Source organism: Entelurus aequoreus, linkage group LG23, assembly GCF_033978785.1.
Source record: "Entelurus aequoreus isolate RoL-2023_Sb linkage group LG23, RoL_Eaeq_v1.1, whole genome shotgun sequence".
NCBI classification, from domain to species: Eukaryota; Metazoa; Chordata; class Actinopteri; order Syngnathiformes; family Syngnathidae; genus Entelurus; species Entelurus aequoreus.
In genome coordinates, this window is record NC_084753.1 from 35,057,739 (window position 1) to 35,070,056 (window position 12,318).

General features: G+C 42.3%; 1 protein-coding gene across 1 annotated transcript in view; it reads left to right on the forward strand.

The window, feature by feature from the left end:
* The window catches only part of LOC133640787 (estrogen receptor beta-like), a 53,983-nt gene that overhangs the window by 20,055 nt on the left and 21,610 nt on the right, over positions 1-12,318 (forward strand). Inside the window, exons 2-4 of the mRNA XM_062034433.1 lie at positions 1,357-1,826; positions 5,003-5,154; positions 5,236-5,352. Coding sequence (XP_061890417.1) covers positions 1,357-1,826; positions 5,003-5,154; positions 5,236-5,352 — 739 coding nt within the window. The remainder of the gene's footprint in view (positions 1-1,356; positions 1,827-5,002; positions 5,155-5,235; positions 5,353-12,318) is intronic.

Sequence of the window (12,318 nt, forward strand, 5' to 3'; positions counted from 1 at the left end):
CCGCTAAAAACGGGAGGGTTGGCAAGTATGTTTATTTACCAAATTTGTACGTAATGGCTTTATCCTTTTAACATTGGGAACACTATAATAATTCTGCCCACGTTAATCAACATTAAACTGCCTCAAGTTGTTGCTCAGATTAAATAAAATGACAACACTTTTCTTCTACATATAAAAAGTGCAACATTAAACCAGTTTCAAGTCAACCCGTCATGCTTAATTTATTACAGCCTTTTGGAAGCCTGTAGTTGATTTTTGTTATGTAAATGTTATATTTTTGTCAACGTTATTATGTGAATGTTATATTTTTATCAACATTTGATAGCAGGGACCCTGCCATTCAAAGCTAGGCTGCTACCGTCACACACACATACACCGCACAATGATCTAACACACAAACCGCAAAATGAGCTAACGTTACGCTAAAAGCTAATTAGCCTTCACCTCAAGCCAGGACTGCGAGCGAGCTGAGCTGCAGTTTGTTTCTAGAAGGTCAACGGGCTCATAGTGATGTTACTAGTAGTTGACTGGGAGGTGTTTATTTTAATTTGGGGAGAGTCCGCTGCCTGATGCTTACCTGCTAAACACCTATCTGCTAACCCCACCGCAGAAGCACTGACTCCATGCGGTCTGAATACGCACTGCTGATTGGCTGTTACCGCTATGTTGTAACCAATCAGATGGTTTTGTGGGTGGGACAATGCTTGGTGCTGTGTAGGAGACAGAGGCAGAAAGCAGAGCAGTTTGTTAAGACTTTAGCTTACGCGGCTACTCGTGGAAACTCGTTCGGTACACCTCCGAACCGAAACGGAAACCCCGTACCGAAACGGTTCAATACAAATACACGTACCGTTACACCCCTAGTATATGTATATGTATAAGTGAGTGGAAAAACACAGGCTTTTTCATTGTACGAGCACCATATCTTGACCTTGTGCAGAGCAACTTCTTTAGTGATCTTTGTCCACTGTGCTTCTGGACATGGTACATAGCCGGAGTTTGTTTGTTGCTACGGTCTTGTTCGCCTCGTAAAGAGTGGAGGCTTTCAGATGCAGGAAGTTTGATGTGCTGCTGCCTTTTGTAAACACACTTTGCACCGTCATCTGCTACACGGCCATTGCCACAAAACCAAACTACTGACAACACTTTTCTTTTCTTTGGAACAACTTTGGAACCTGCAGGATTTATTATTTCAGTCCCAAAAAGTGGAAATGTTCTAGAAAAAGAAGTGGTCCTACTGATAGGGTCATCCTGGCGGCGTATTTCACAGATTCAGTGTCAGGTGGGGCAGGTCCGCGTCTAATAGTGGTGTAACGTAAACCGTGTAGTGAGTGTTTTTCTTAATGCGTCTTCCAGGACCCGTCTTCGGCGGAGGATGCATTAGACCGCCATCGGGATCGTCGTCATCGCCCGAGTCCAATGGTCGACTGCCTTCAGATGGTGTCGCCTGCCCGGCTGGACACAGAGCCAGCGCCGCTGCTTCAGCTCCAGGAGGTGGACTCCAGCAAGAGCTCCCCGGGACTGCTGCCCTCCATCTACAGCCCGCCGCTGGGCATGGACGGCCACACGCTGTGCATCAGCTCACCCTACACGGACTGTAACCAGGACTACGCGCATGGACCTTTGCCCTTCTACAGCCCGTACGGCTACGCCCGGCCGTCCATCAGCGACAGTCCGTCCTCGATGTGCCCGTCAATTAGTCCCTCCGCCTTCTGGTCCTCGCACGGACATAGCGAGTCCTCGCTGGGCCTTCGCTGTCCTCCGCCTCTGGTCTACAAGGACGCTAGCCCACACTGGATGGACGCTAAAGGACTCAACCACAGCAGGTACCTGACCCAGTAGAACCTAAACAAAGACTTTCTAGAAGGTCCTTATGTTAGTCTCTGTGCGTCAGATGTGCAGTCCCTAATTGTCCAGTCTGGAACAGTTCTTCCCTTGGTAGCCTTCTCCGTCCAAAAGGGGTACCAATCATTGAATTTAACTATGTCTGCAAATTTAAAGTACGGCCCGGATTTGATACATTACGCTCATTAAACGATTATTCGAAGCAACAGAATATTCATGAAAGCTTTTTTCTAATCGATTGAATCGATTAATCGTGGCAGCCCTGTCTGTCTTCGATTTGGACAAATGCAGTATGAGCGTTTTTGAAAGTTAGCTCGACTACATTGCTGATCTTCTAACATTTTGGTGCTTTATTTGACCTTGAAGCACATTTTCAACTCTACTGGAACACATAAAACATTCATGGAATACGTTCTGGTTGTCTTGGGTTTTACATCTGACAGTTTAAGTACGGACGTCTAGTGTTTTGGAACTTGGAACTTTTCGACAGTGGAACCTCGATTTCCGAACTTTAATCGGTTCTTGATAATGGTTCGTAATGGTTCGTAAATCAAAAAGTTTGCATGGTGAAGCAGAGTTCCCCAGAAAAAAACCAATGTAAATATGAATCATGGGTCCCAGCCTTTAAAAACAAGCAGAACTGTGCTTGAAGTGCTGCTCTGGCCCTCACAAACGATCAGAAATCCTTAACTTTAACAATCATATGGCGACAATAATAAACATTTTTAAAAAGTAATGAAATGAATGAAAGGAGCAGACTGACAGAGGGAGTGAGAAAGACGGGGTCTCTCTTCCGTGTTTAGGGTGGGATACCTGTCCTATGTTTTTCTTCGCTGTGTAATAGGTCGGCTCTGGCACATTTTCACATTTAAATCTTGCTGTGGCGTAGTCACGGAGCCTACTCTTTCAGTTTTGCGAGCGCCATTACTGTACAGTACTCCTCGGAAATAGTATTTTTTCTTAATCCCCAGGGATTTCCTTTTTTTTCTAGGCTGGTCTGTTGGCTTTTTATCTGCAGGCGTGAAAAGGAATGACTGAGTGAAGTGTTCGTCCACAGAGACATGGTTCGTACACTTGGGCCGATCCAAGAGTTCGTAAATAGAGGGGTTCGTAAATCCAGGTTCCACTGTATTGCCTGATTTTAGTTCTTGGTTTAATTAATGCTGAAAGGCTGAAAGAAGAACCCCCTTGGGGGGGGGCTGTGCCCTCAAGAGGCTCTCACTTGGAAATCCTGGTAATTTTGGACCCAAGAGGTCCTGGTCATTTTGAAACATGACAATACAGACGCATGATGGCACTGTCGTCAACACCCATTTAGACCACCCTCCAAATGAGCCTTACCAAAATGAACAAGATCTCTTGGTACCAAAATGAACAGGATCTTTTGGTTCCAAAATGAACATGATCTCTTGGTTCCAAAATGACCAGGATCTTTTGGTACCAAAATGAACCGGATCTCTGGGTTCCAAAATGACCAGGATCTCTTGGTACCAAAATGAACAGGATCTATTGGTACCAAAATGAACAGGATCTTTTGGTTCCAAAATGAACATGATCTCTTGGTTCCAAAATGACCAGGATCTCTTGGTTCCAAAATGAACAGGATCTATTGGTACCAAAATGAACAGGATCTCTTGGTTCCAAAATGAACAGGATCTCTTGGTACCAAAATGACTAGGATCTCTTGGTACCAAAATGACCAGGATCTCTTGGTACCAAAATGACCAGGATCTCTTGGTACCAAAATGACCAGGATCTCTTGGTACCAAAATGAACAGGATCTCTTGGTACCAAAATGACCAGGATCTCTTGGTACCAAAATGACCAGGATCTCTTGGTACCAAAATGACCAAGATCTCTTGGTACAAAAATGAACAGGATATCTTGGTACCAAAATGAACAGGATCTCTTGGTTTCAAAATGACCAGGATCTCTTGGTACCAAAATGACCAAGATCTCTTGGTACCAAAATGAACATAATCTCTTGGTTCCAAAATGACCAGGATCTCTTGGTTCCAAAATGACCAGGATCTCTTGGTACCAAAATGAACCGGATCTCTTGGTTCTAAAATGACCAGGATCTCTTGGTACCAAAATGAACAGGATCTATTGGTACCAAAATGACCAGGATCTCTTGGTACCAAAATGAACAGGATCTCTTGGTACCAAAATGACCAGGATCTCTTGGTTCCAAAATGAACAGGATCTTTTGGTTCCAAAATGAACATGATCTCTTGGTTCCAAAATGACCAGGATCTCTTGGTACCAAAATGACCAAGATCTCTTGGTACCAAAATGAACAGGATATCTTGGTACCAAAATTAACAGGTTCTCTTGGTACCAAAATGACCTGGATCTCTTGGTACCAAAATGACCTGGATCTCTTGGTTCCAGTATGGCCAGGAGTTCTTGGTTCCAGAAGTATCTGCACAGTACTTGTAAGAACTCTTAACTTGGGGACCAAGCGATCCTAATATCTATGATTTTACAACTAAAACAATCCAGGTAATTTTGGAACTCCCGTAAGACATTTAGGTCATGTTGTTACCAAAACACCCTGGTTCATATGAAACTAAGATACTTTGGTCATTTTGGAATGAAAAGATTCAGGTAAACTCCAAACATTTTGGAACCGAGAGATCCTCGTGATTTTGGAACCAGGAATCCTGGTTATTTTTCTAAAAATACAGGAGGAAGGCCCCATTCGTCGCGGTTTGTCCGACACATGAAACGTGACGAATTTGGGGCACGCACTATCCACTTTAGCCGCCAGCTGGTTGCAGGGTGTTGAATATCTTAGAATGTGTTTTATGGCAATTCCCACTCTGACCACAGCGTCAGTTGCTTTGTAGAGTGGGGCTTTCCGTGATGACAACCAAGTCATGGGTCTAGAACCCCGGGGACAACAGCTGGTCCCGGGCCCTGTGGCCAATATGTGAAGATTTCTTCAGAGTATAAATGAGAAGTGATGTTGTTAAGCGAGTAGATAATGGTTACTTATCGGCCGCTTGTCAGCTCGTCTTCACGCTGACAGCAAAGGACGCTGGGAGAAATTGCTCTGGAGCCATCATGTCAGCCGTCAGCTGAGTTCCCAGAGGACTGACAGCCGGATAGCCAAGCAAACGTCTTGATTTTGCACTGTCCTGTTTTTTTGCAGCTGTCCCAAACTGGCGGGGAAGCGTTCCGAGGACGGCGGCGGCAAGTCGGACACTCACTTCTGTGCCGTGTGCCACGACTACGCCTCGGGCTACCACTACGGGGTGTGGTCATGTGAGGGCTGCAAAGCCTTCTTTAAGAGGAGCATCCAAGGTCAGAGCTGTTGTCTGTGTAGCCGCCCCTTACCCCGCTCCCCTCTCCTAACTGCGACCCGTTCCCCTTGCTGGCGTGCAGGCCACAACGACTACATCTGTCCCGCCACCAACCAGTGCACCATCGACAAGAACCGCCGCAAAAGCTGCCAAGCCTGCCGCCTGCGAAAGTGCTACGAAGTCGGCATGATGAAGTGTGGTAGGCCTCCATTAGCTTAGCATCCACTGAGGATTGTTCTAGAAAGTTACCTGTTGGCAGTAGATATAAGTAACACCAATTAAGGGGGGGGCCAGCGGGGATGATGGGGGGAGTTTCAGGGGGGGGATGTCAAAAATGTGGCGTGGCCTAAATGCACCACCTATTCAGGGGGCTAAGTGGGAGTTGACGTCACACGCAGTGGGCGTGGCCTAAACCAGAATTAAAACCAAAAGTAAATATACATTAGTTTTTTTAAATTCCGCCATTTTATTTGTAGTCATGATGTGTGACCCCTACAGGCAGAAGTTGGTCTTTTCTCTTGTAGATTTTTAATGTGTCCGCCCTCTTTTTTGTAGTTAGTAGTAATAAGCAATCTAATAAGGGGGGCTAGCGGAAGTTTGAAGGGGGATTTTCAAGGAAGAATGTTGTAAAAAAACGGGGCGCGGCCAAAATGTACCACCTGTTCAGGGGATATAGTGGGCGTGGCCTACATGTAATGAAAGTAAATATACGTCCTACCTGGCTGCCATTTAAAAAAAAAAAATTATAATAATAATAATAATTATTCCGCCATTTTATTTGTAGTTCTTACGTCATGATGTGTGACCCCTACAGGCAGAAGTTGGTATTTTCTCTTGTAGATTTTTAATGTGTCCGCCATCTTTTTTGTAGTTAGTAGTAAGAAGCAACATCTAATAAGGGGGGCTAGCGGAGGTTTGAGGGGGGATTTTTCAGGAGGGGGAAATGACGTAAAAAACGGGGCGTGGCCTAAGTGTGCCACCTGTTCAGGGGATATAGTGGGCGGCGGCCTAAACCAGAATTAAAACCCTAAGTAAATATACGTCCTATCTGGCCGCCATTTTTTTTTTTTTTAAATCCGCCATTTTTTAATTTATTTGTAGTTTCATGATTTGTGACCCCTACAGGCAGAAGTTGGTATTTTCTCTTGTAGTTTTTTTAATGTGTCCGCCATCTTTTTTTGTAGTTAGTAGTAATAAGTAACATCTAATAAGGGGGGCTAGCGGAGGTTTGAGGGGGGAATGATGTAAAAAATGTGGTGTGTCCTAAATGTACCATCTATTCAGGGGATTTAGTGGGCGTGGCCTAAGCCAGAATTAAAACCCAAAGTAAATATACGTCCTATCCGGCCGCCATTTTGTTTTGTTTTTTATTTTCTTTAATTTCCACCATTTTATTTGTAGTCCTTACATCATGATGTGTGACCCCTACAGGCAGAAGTTGGTATTTTCTTTTGTAGTTTTTTAATGTGTCCACCATCTTTTTTGCAGTTAGTAGTAATAAGTAACATCTAATAAGGCTACTAACAGCGGTTTGAGGAGGGATTTCAGGGGGAATGGCGTAAAAAACAGGGCGTGGCCTAAATGTACCACCTGTTCAGGGGATATAGTGGGCGTGGCCTAAACCAGAATTAAAACCAAAAGTAAATATACGTCCTATCCGTTTAAAAAAAAAAAATTAATTCCCCCATTTTATTTGTAGTTTTTACGCAAGGTTTTTTTTTTTTTAATTCCGCCATTTTATTTGTAGTCCTTACGTCATGATGTGTGACCCCTACAGGCAGAAGTTGGTATTTTCTCCTGTAGTTTTTTAATGTGTCCGCCCTCTTTTTTGTAGTTAGTAGTAATAAGCAACATCTAATAAGGGGGGCTAGCGGAGGTTTGAAGGGGGAATAACGTAAAAAAAACAGGGCGTGGCCTAAATGTACCACGTGTTCAGGAGATATAGTGGGCGTGGCCTAAGCCAGAATTAAAACCAAAAGTAAATATACATCCTATCTGGTCACCATTTTGTTTTGTTTTTTATTTTCTTTAATTTCCACCATTTTATTTGTAGTCCTTACGTCATGATGTGTGACCCCTACAGGCAGAAGTTGGTATTTTCTTTTGTAGTTTTTTAATGCGTCCACCATCTTTTTTGCAGTTAGTAGTAATAAGTAACATCTAATAAGGCTACTAACAGCGGTTTGAGGAGGGATTTCAGGGGGAATGACGTAAAAAACAGGGCGTGGCCTAAATGTACCACCTGTTCAGGGGATATAGTGGGCGTGGCCTAAACCAGAATTAAAACCAAAAGTAAATATACGTCCTATTTGTTAAAAAAAAATAATTAATTCCGCCATTTCATTTGTAGTTTTTACGCCAGGTTTTTTTTTTTTATTCCGCCATTTTATTTGTAGTTCTTACGTCATGATGTGTGACCCCTACAGGCAGAAGTTGGTATTTTCTCTTGTAGTTTTTATGTGTCCCCCATCTTTTTTGTAGTTAGTAGTAATAAGTAACATCCAATAAGGGGGGCTAGCGGAGGTTTGAGGGGGGAATAACGTAAAAAAAAACGTAAAAAAAACGGGGCATGGCCTAAATGTACTACCTCTCCTGGGGATATAGTGGGCGTGGCCTAAGCCAGAATTAAAACCCTAAGTAAATATACGTCCTATCTGGCCGCATTTTTTTTTTTTTTAATTCTGCCATTTTATTAGTAGTCCTTACATTATGATGTGTGACCCCTACAGGCAGAAGTTGGTATTTTCTCTTGTAGTTTTTTAATGTGTCCGCCTTTTTATTTGTAGTTAGTAGTAATAAGCAACATCTAATAAGGGGGGCTAGCGGAGGTTTGAGGGGGGAATAACTTAAAAAAAACAGGGCGTGGCCTAAATGTACCACCTGTTCAGGGGATATAGTGGGCGTGGCCTAAGCCAGAGTTAAAACTAAAAGTAAATATACATCCTATTCTTTTTAATTCTGTAATTTTTTTTGTAGTCCTTAGTCATGATGTGTGACCCCTACAGGCAGAAGTTGGTATTTTCTCTTGTAGTTTTTTAATGGGTCCGCCCTCTTTTTTGTAGTTAGTAGTAATAAGCAACATCTAATAAGGGGGGCTAGCGGAGGTTTGAGGGGGTAATAACGTAAAAAAACAGGGCGTGGCCTAAATGTACCACGTGTTCAGGAGATATAGTGGGCGTGGCCTAAGCCAGAATTAAAACCAAAAGTAAATATACGTCCTATCTGGTCACCATTTTGTTTTGTTTTTTATTTTCTTTAATTTCCACCATTTTATTTGTAGTCCTTACGTCATGATGTGTGACCCCTGCAGGCAGAAGTTGGTATTTTCTTTTGTAGTTTTTTAATGTGTCCACCATCTTTTTTGCAGTTAGTAGTAATAAGTAACATCTAATAAGGCTACTAACAGCGGTTTGAGGAGGGATTTCGGGGGGAATGATGTAAAAAACAGGGCGTGGCCTAAATGTATCACCTGTTCAGGGGATATAGTGGGCGTGGCCTAAACCAGAATTAAAACCAAAAGTAAATATACGTACTATCCGTTTAAAAAAAAAATTAATTCCCCCATTTTATTTGTAGTTTTTACGCAAGGTTTTTTTTTATTTTAATTCCGCCATTTTATTTGTAGTCCTTGCGTCATGATGTGTGACCCCTACAGGCAGAAGTTGGTATTTTCTCTTGTAGTTTTTTAATGTGTCCGCCCTCTTTTTTGTTGTTAGTAGTAATAAGCAACATCTAATAAGGGGGGCTAGCGGAGGTTTGAGGGGGGAATAACGTTAAAAAAACGGGGCGTGGCCTAAATGTACCACGTGTTCAGGAGATATAGTGGGCGTGGCCTAAGCCAGAATTAAAACCAAAAGTAAATATACGTCCTATCTGGTCACCATTTTGTTTTGTTTTTTATTTTCTTTAATTTCCACCATTTTATTTGTAGTCCTTACGTCATGATGTGTGACCCCTACAGGCAGAAGTTGGTATTTTCTTTTGTAGTTTTTTAATGTGTCCGCCATCTTTTTTTGTAGTTAGTAGTAATAAGTAACATCTAATAAGGCTACTAACAGCGGTTTGAGGAGGGATTTCAGGGGGAATGACGTAAAAAACAGGGCGTGGCCTAAATGTACCCCCTGTTCAGGGGATATAGTGGGCGTGGCCTAAACCAGAATTAAAACCAAAAGTAAATATACGTCCTATCCGTTTAAAAAAAAAAAATTAATTCCCCCATTTTATTTGTACTTTTTACGCAAGGTTTTTTTTTTTTTTAATTCCGCCATTTTATTTGTAGTCCTTACGTCATGATGTGTGACCCCTACAGGCAGAAGTTGGTATTTTCTCTTGTAGTTTTTTAATGTGTCCACCCTCTTTTTTGTAGTTAGTAGTAATAAGTAACATCTAATAAGGGGGGCTAGCGGAGGTTTGAGGGGGGAATGACGTAAAAACAGGGCGTGGCCTAAATGTAGCATCTTTTCAGGGGATATGGCAGGCGTGGCCTAAGCCAGAATTAAAACCCTAAGTAAATATACGTCCTATCTGGCCGCCATTTTTTTTTTTTAATTCTGCCATTTTATTTGTAGTTCTTACGTCATGATGTGTGACCCCTACAGGCAGAAGTTGGTATTTTCTCTTGTAGTCTTTTAATGTGTCCGCCCTCTTTTTTGTAGTTAGTAGTAAGAAGCAACATCTAATAAGGGGGGCAAGCGGAGGTTTGAGGGGGGATTTTCAAGGAAGAATGTTGTGAAAAAACGGGGCGTGGCCAAAATGTACCACCTGTTCAGGGGATATAGTGGGCGTGGCCTACATGTAATGAAAGTAAATATAAGTCCTATCCGGCTGCCATTTAAAAAAATTTAAAAAAATAAAATACTTATTCCGCCATTTTATTTGTAGTTCTTACGTCATGATGTGTGACCCCTACAGGCAGGAGTTGGTATTTTCTCTTGTAGTTTTTTAATGTGTCCGCCATCTTTTTTGTAGTTTGTAGTAATAAGTAACATCTAATAAGGGGGGCTAGCAGCAGTTAGAGGGGGGATTTTCAGGAGGGGGAATGACATAAAAAACGGGGCGTGGCCGAAATGTACCATCTATTTAGGGGATATAGTGGGCGTGGCCTAAGCCAGAGTTAAAACTGAAAAGTAAATATACGTCCTATCTGGCCAGGTTTTTTTTTTTTTTAATTCTGCCATTTTATTTGTAGTCCTTACGTCATGATGTGTGACCCCTACAGGCAGAAGTTGGTATTTTCTCTTGTAGTTTTTTAATGTGTCCACCATCTTTTTTGTAGTTAGTAGTAAGAAGTAACATCTAATAAGGGGGGCTAGCGGAGGTTTGAGGGGGGAATGACGTAAAAACAGGGCGTGGCCTAAATGTAGCATCTTTTCAGGGGATATGGTGGGCGTGGCCTAAGCCAGAATTAAAACCCTAAGTAAATATACGTCCTATCTGGCCGCCTTTTTTTTTTTTTAATTCTGCCATTTTATTTGTAGTTCTTACGTCATGATGTGTGACCCCTACAGGCAGAAGTTGGTATTTTCTCTTGTAGTTTTTCTTTTTTGTAGTTAGTAGTAATAAGCAACATCTAATAAGGGGGGCTAGCGGAGGTTTGAAGGGGGAATAATGTAAAAAAACAGGGCGTGGCCTAAATGGATAAATGATAAATGGGTTATACTTGTATAGCGCTTTTCTACCTTCAAGGTACTCAAAGCGCTTTGACAGTATTTCCACATTCACCCATTCACACACACATTCACACACTGATGGAGGGAGCTGCCATGCAAGGCGCTAACCAGCACCCATCAGAGGCAAAGGGTGAAGTGTCTTGCCCAAGGACACAACGGACGTGACAAGGAAGGTAGAAGGTGGGAATTGAACCCCAGTAACCAGCAACACTCCGATTGCTGGCACAGCCACTCTACCAACTTCGCCACGCCGTCCTGGACCACCTGTTCAGGGGATATAGTGGGCGTGGCCTAAGCCAGAATTAAAACCCTAAGTAAATACACGTCCTATCTGGCCGCCATTTTTTTTTTTTTAATTCTGCCATTTTATTAGTAGTCCTTACATTATGATGTGTGACCCCTACAGGCAGAAGTTGGTATTTTCTCTTGTAGTTTTTTAATGTGTCCGCCTTTTTTTTGTAGTTAGTAGTAATAAGCAACATCTAATAAGGGGGGCTAGCGGAGGTTTGAGGGGGGAATAACGTAAAAAAAAACAGGGCGTGGCCTAAATGGACCACCTGTTCAGGGGATATAGTAGGCGTGGCCTAAGCCAGAATTAAAACCAAAAGTAAATATACGTCCTATCTGGCCGCCATTTTTTATTTTTTTATTCTGCCATTTTATTTGTAGTTCTTACGTCATGATGTGTGACCCCTACAGGCAGGAGTTGGTATTTTCTCTTGTAGTTTTTTAATGTGTCCGCCCTCTTTTTTGTAGTTAGTAGTAATAAGTAACATCCAATAAGGGGGGCTAGCAGAGGTTTCAAGGGGGAATAATGTAAAAAAAACAGGGCGTGGCCTAAATGGACCACCTGTTCAGGGGATATAGTGGGCGTGGCCTAAGCCAGAATTAAAACCCTAAGTAAATATATGTCCCATCTGGTCGCCATTTTTTTTTTTTAATTCTGCCATTTTATTTGTAGTTCTTACGTCATGATGTGTGACCCCTACAGGCAGAAGTTGGTATTTTCTCTTGTCGTTTTTTAATGTGTCCACCATCTTTTTTGTAGTTAGTAGTAATAAGCAACATCTAATAAGGGGGGCTAGCGGAGGTTTGAAGGGGGAATAATGTAAAAAAAACAGGGCATGGCCTAAATGTACTATCTGTTCAGGGGATATAGTGGGCGTGGCCTAAGCCAGAATTAAAACCCTAAGTAAATATACGTGCTATCTGGCCGCCATTTTTTTTTTTTTAATTCTGCCATTTTATTAGTAGTCCTTACATTATGATGTGTGACCCCTACAGGCAGAAGTTGGTATTTTCTCTTGTAGTTTTTTAATGTGTCCGCCCTCTTTTTTGTAGTTAGTAGTAAGAAGCAACATCTAATAAGGGGGGCTAGCGGAGGTTTGAGGGGGGAATGACGTAAAAAACAGGGCTTGGCCTAAATGTACCACCTGTTCAGGGGATATAGTGGGCGTGGCCTAAGCCAGAATTAAAACCCTAAGTAAATATACGTC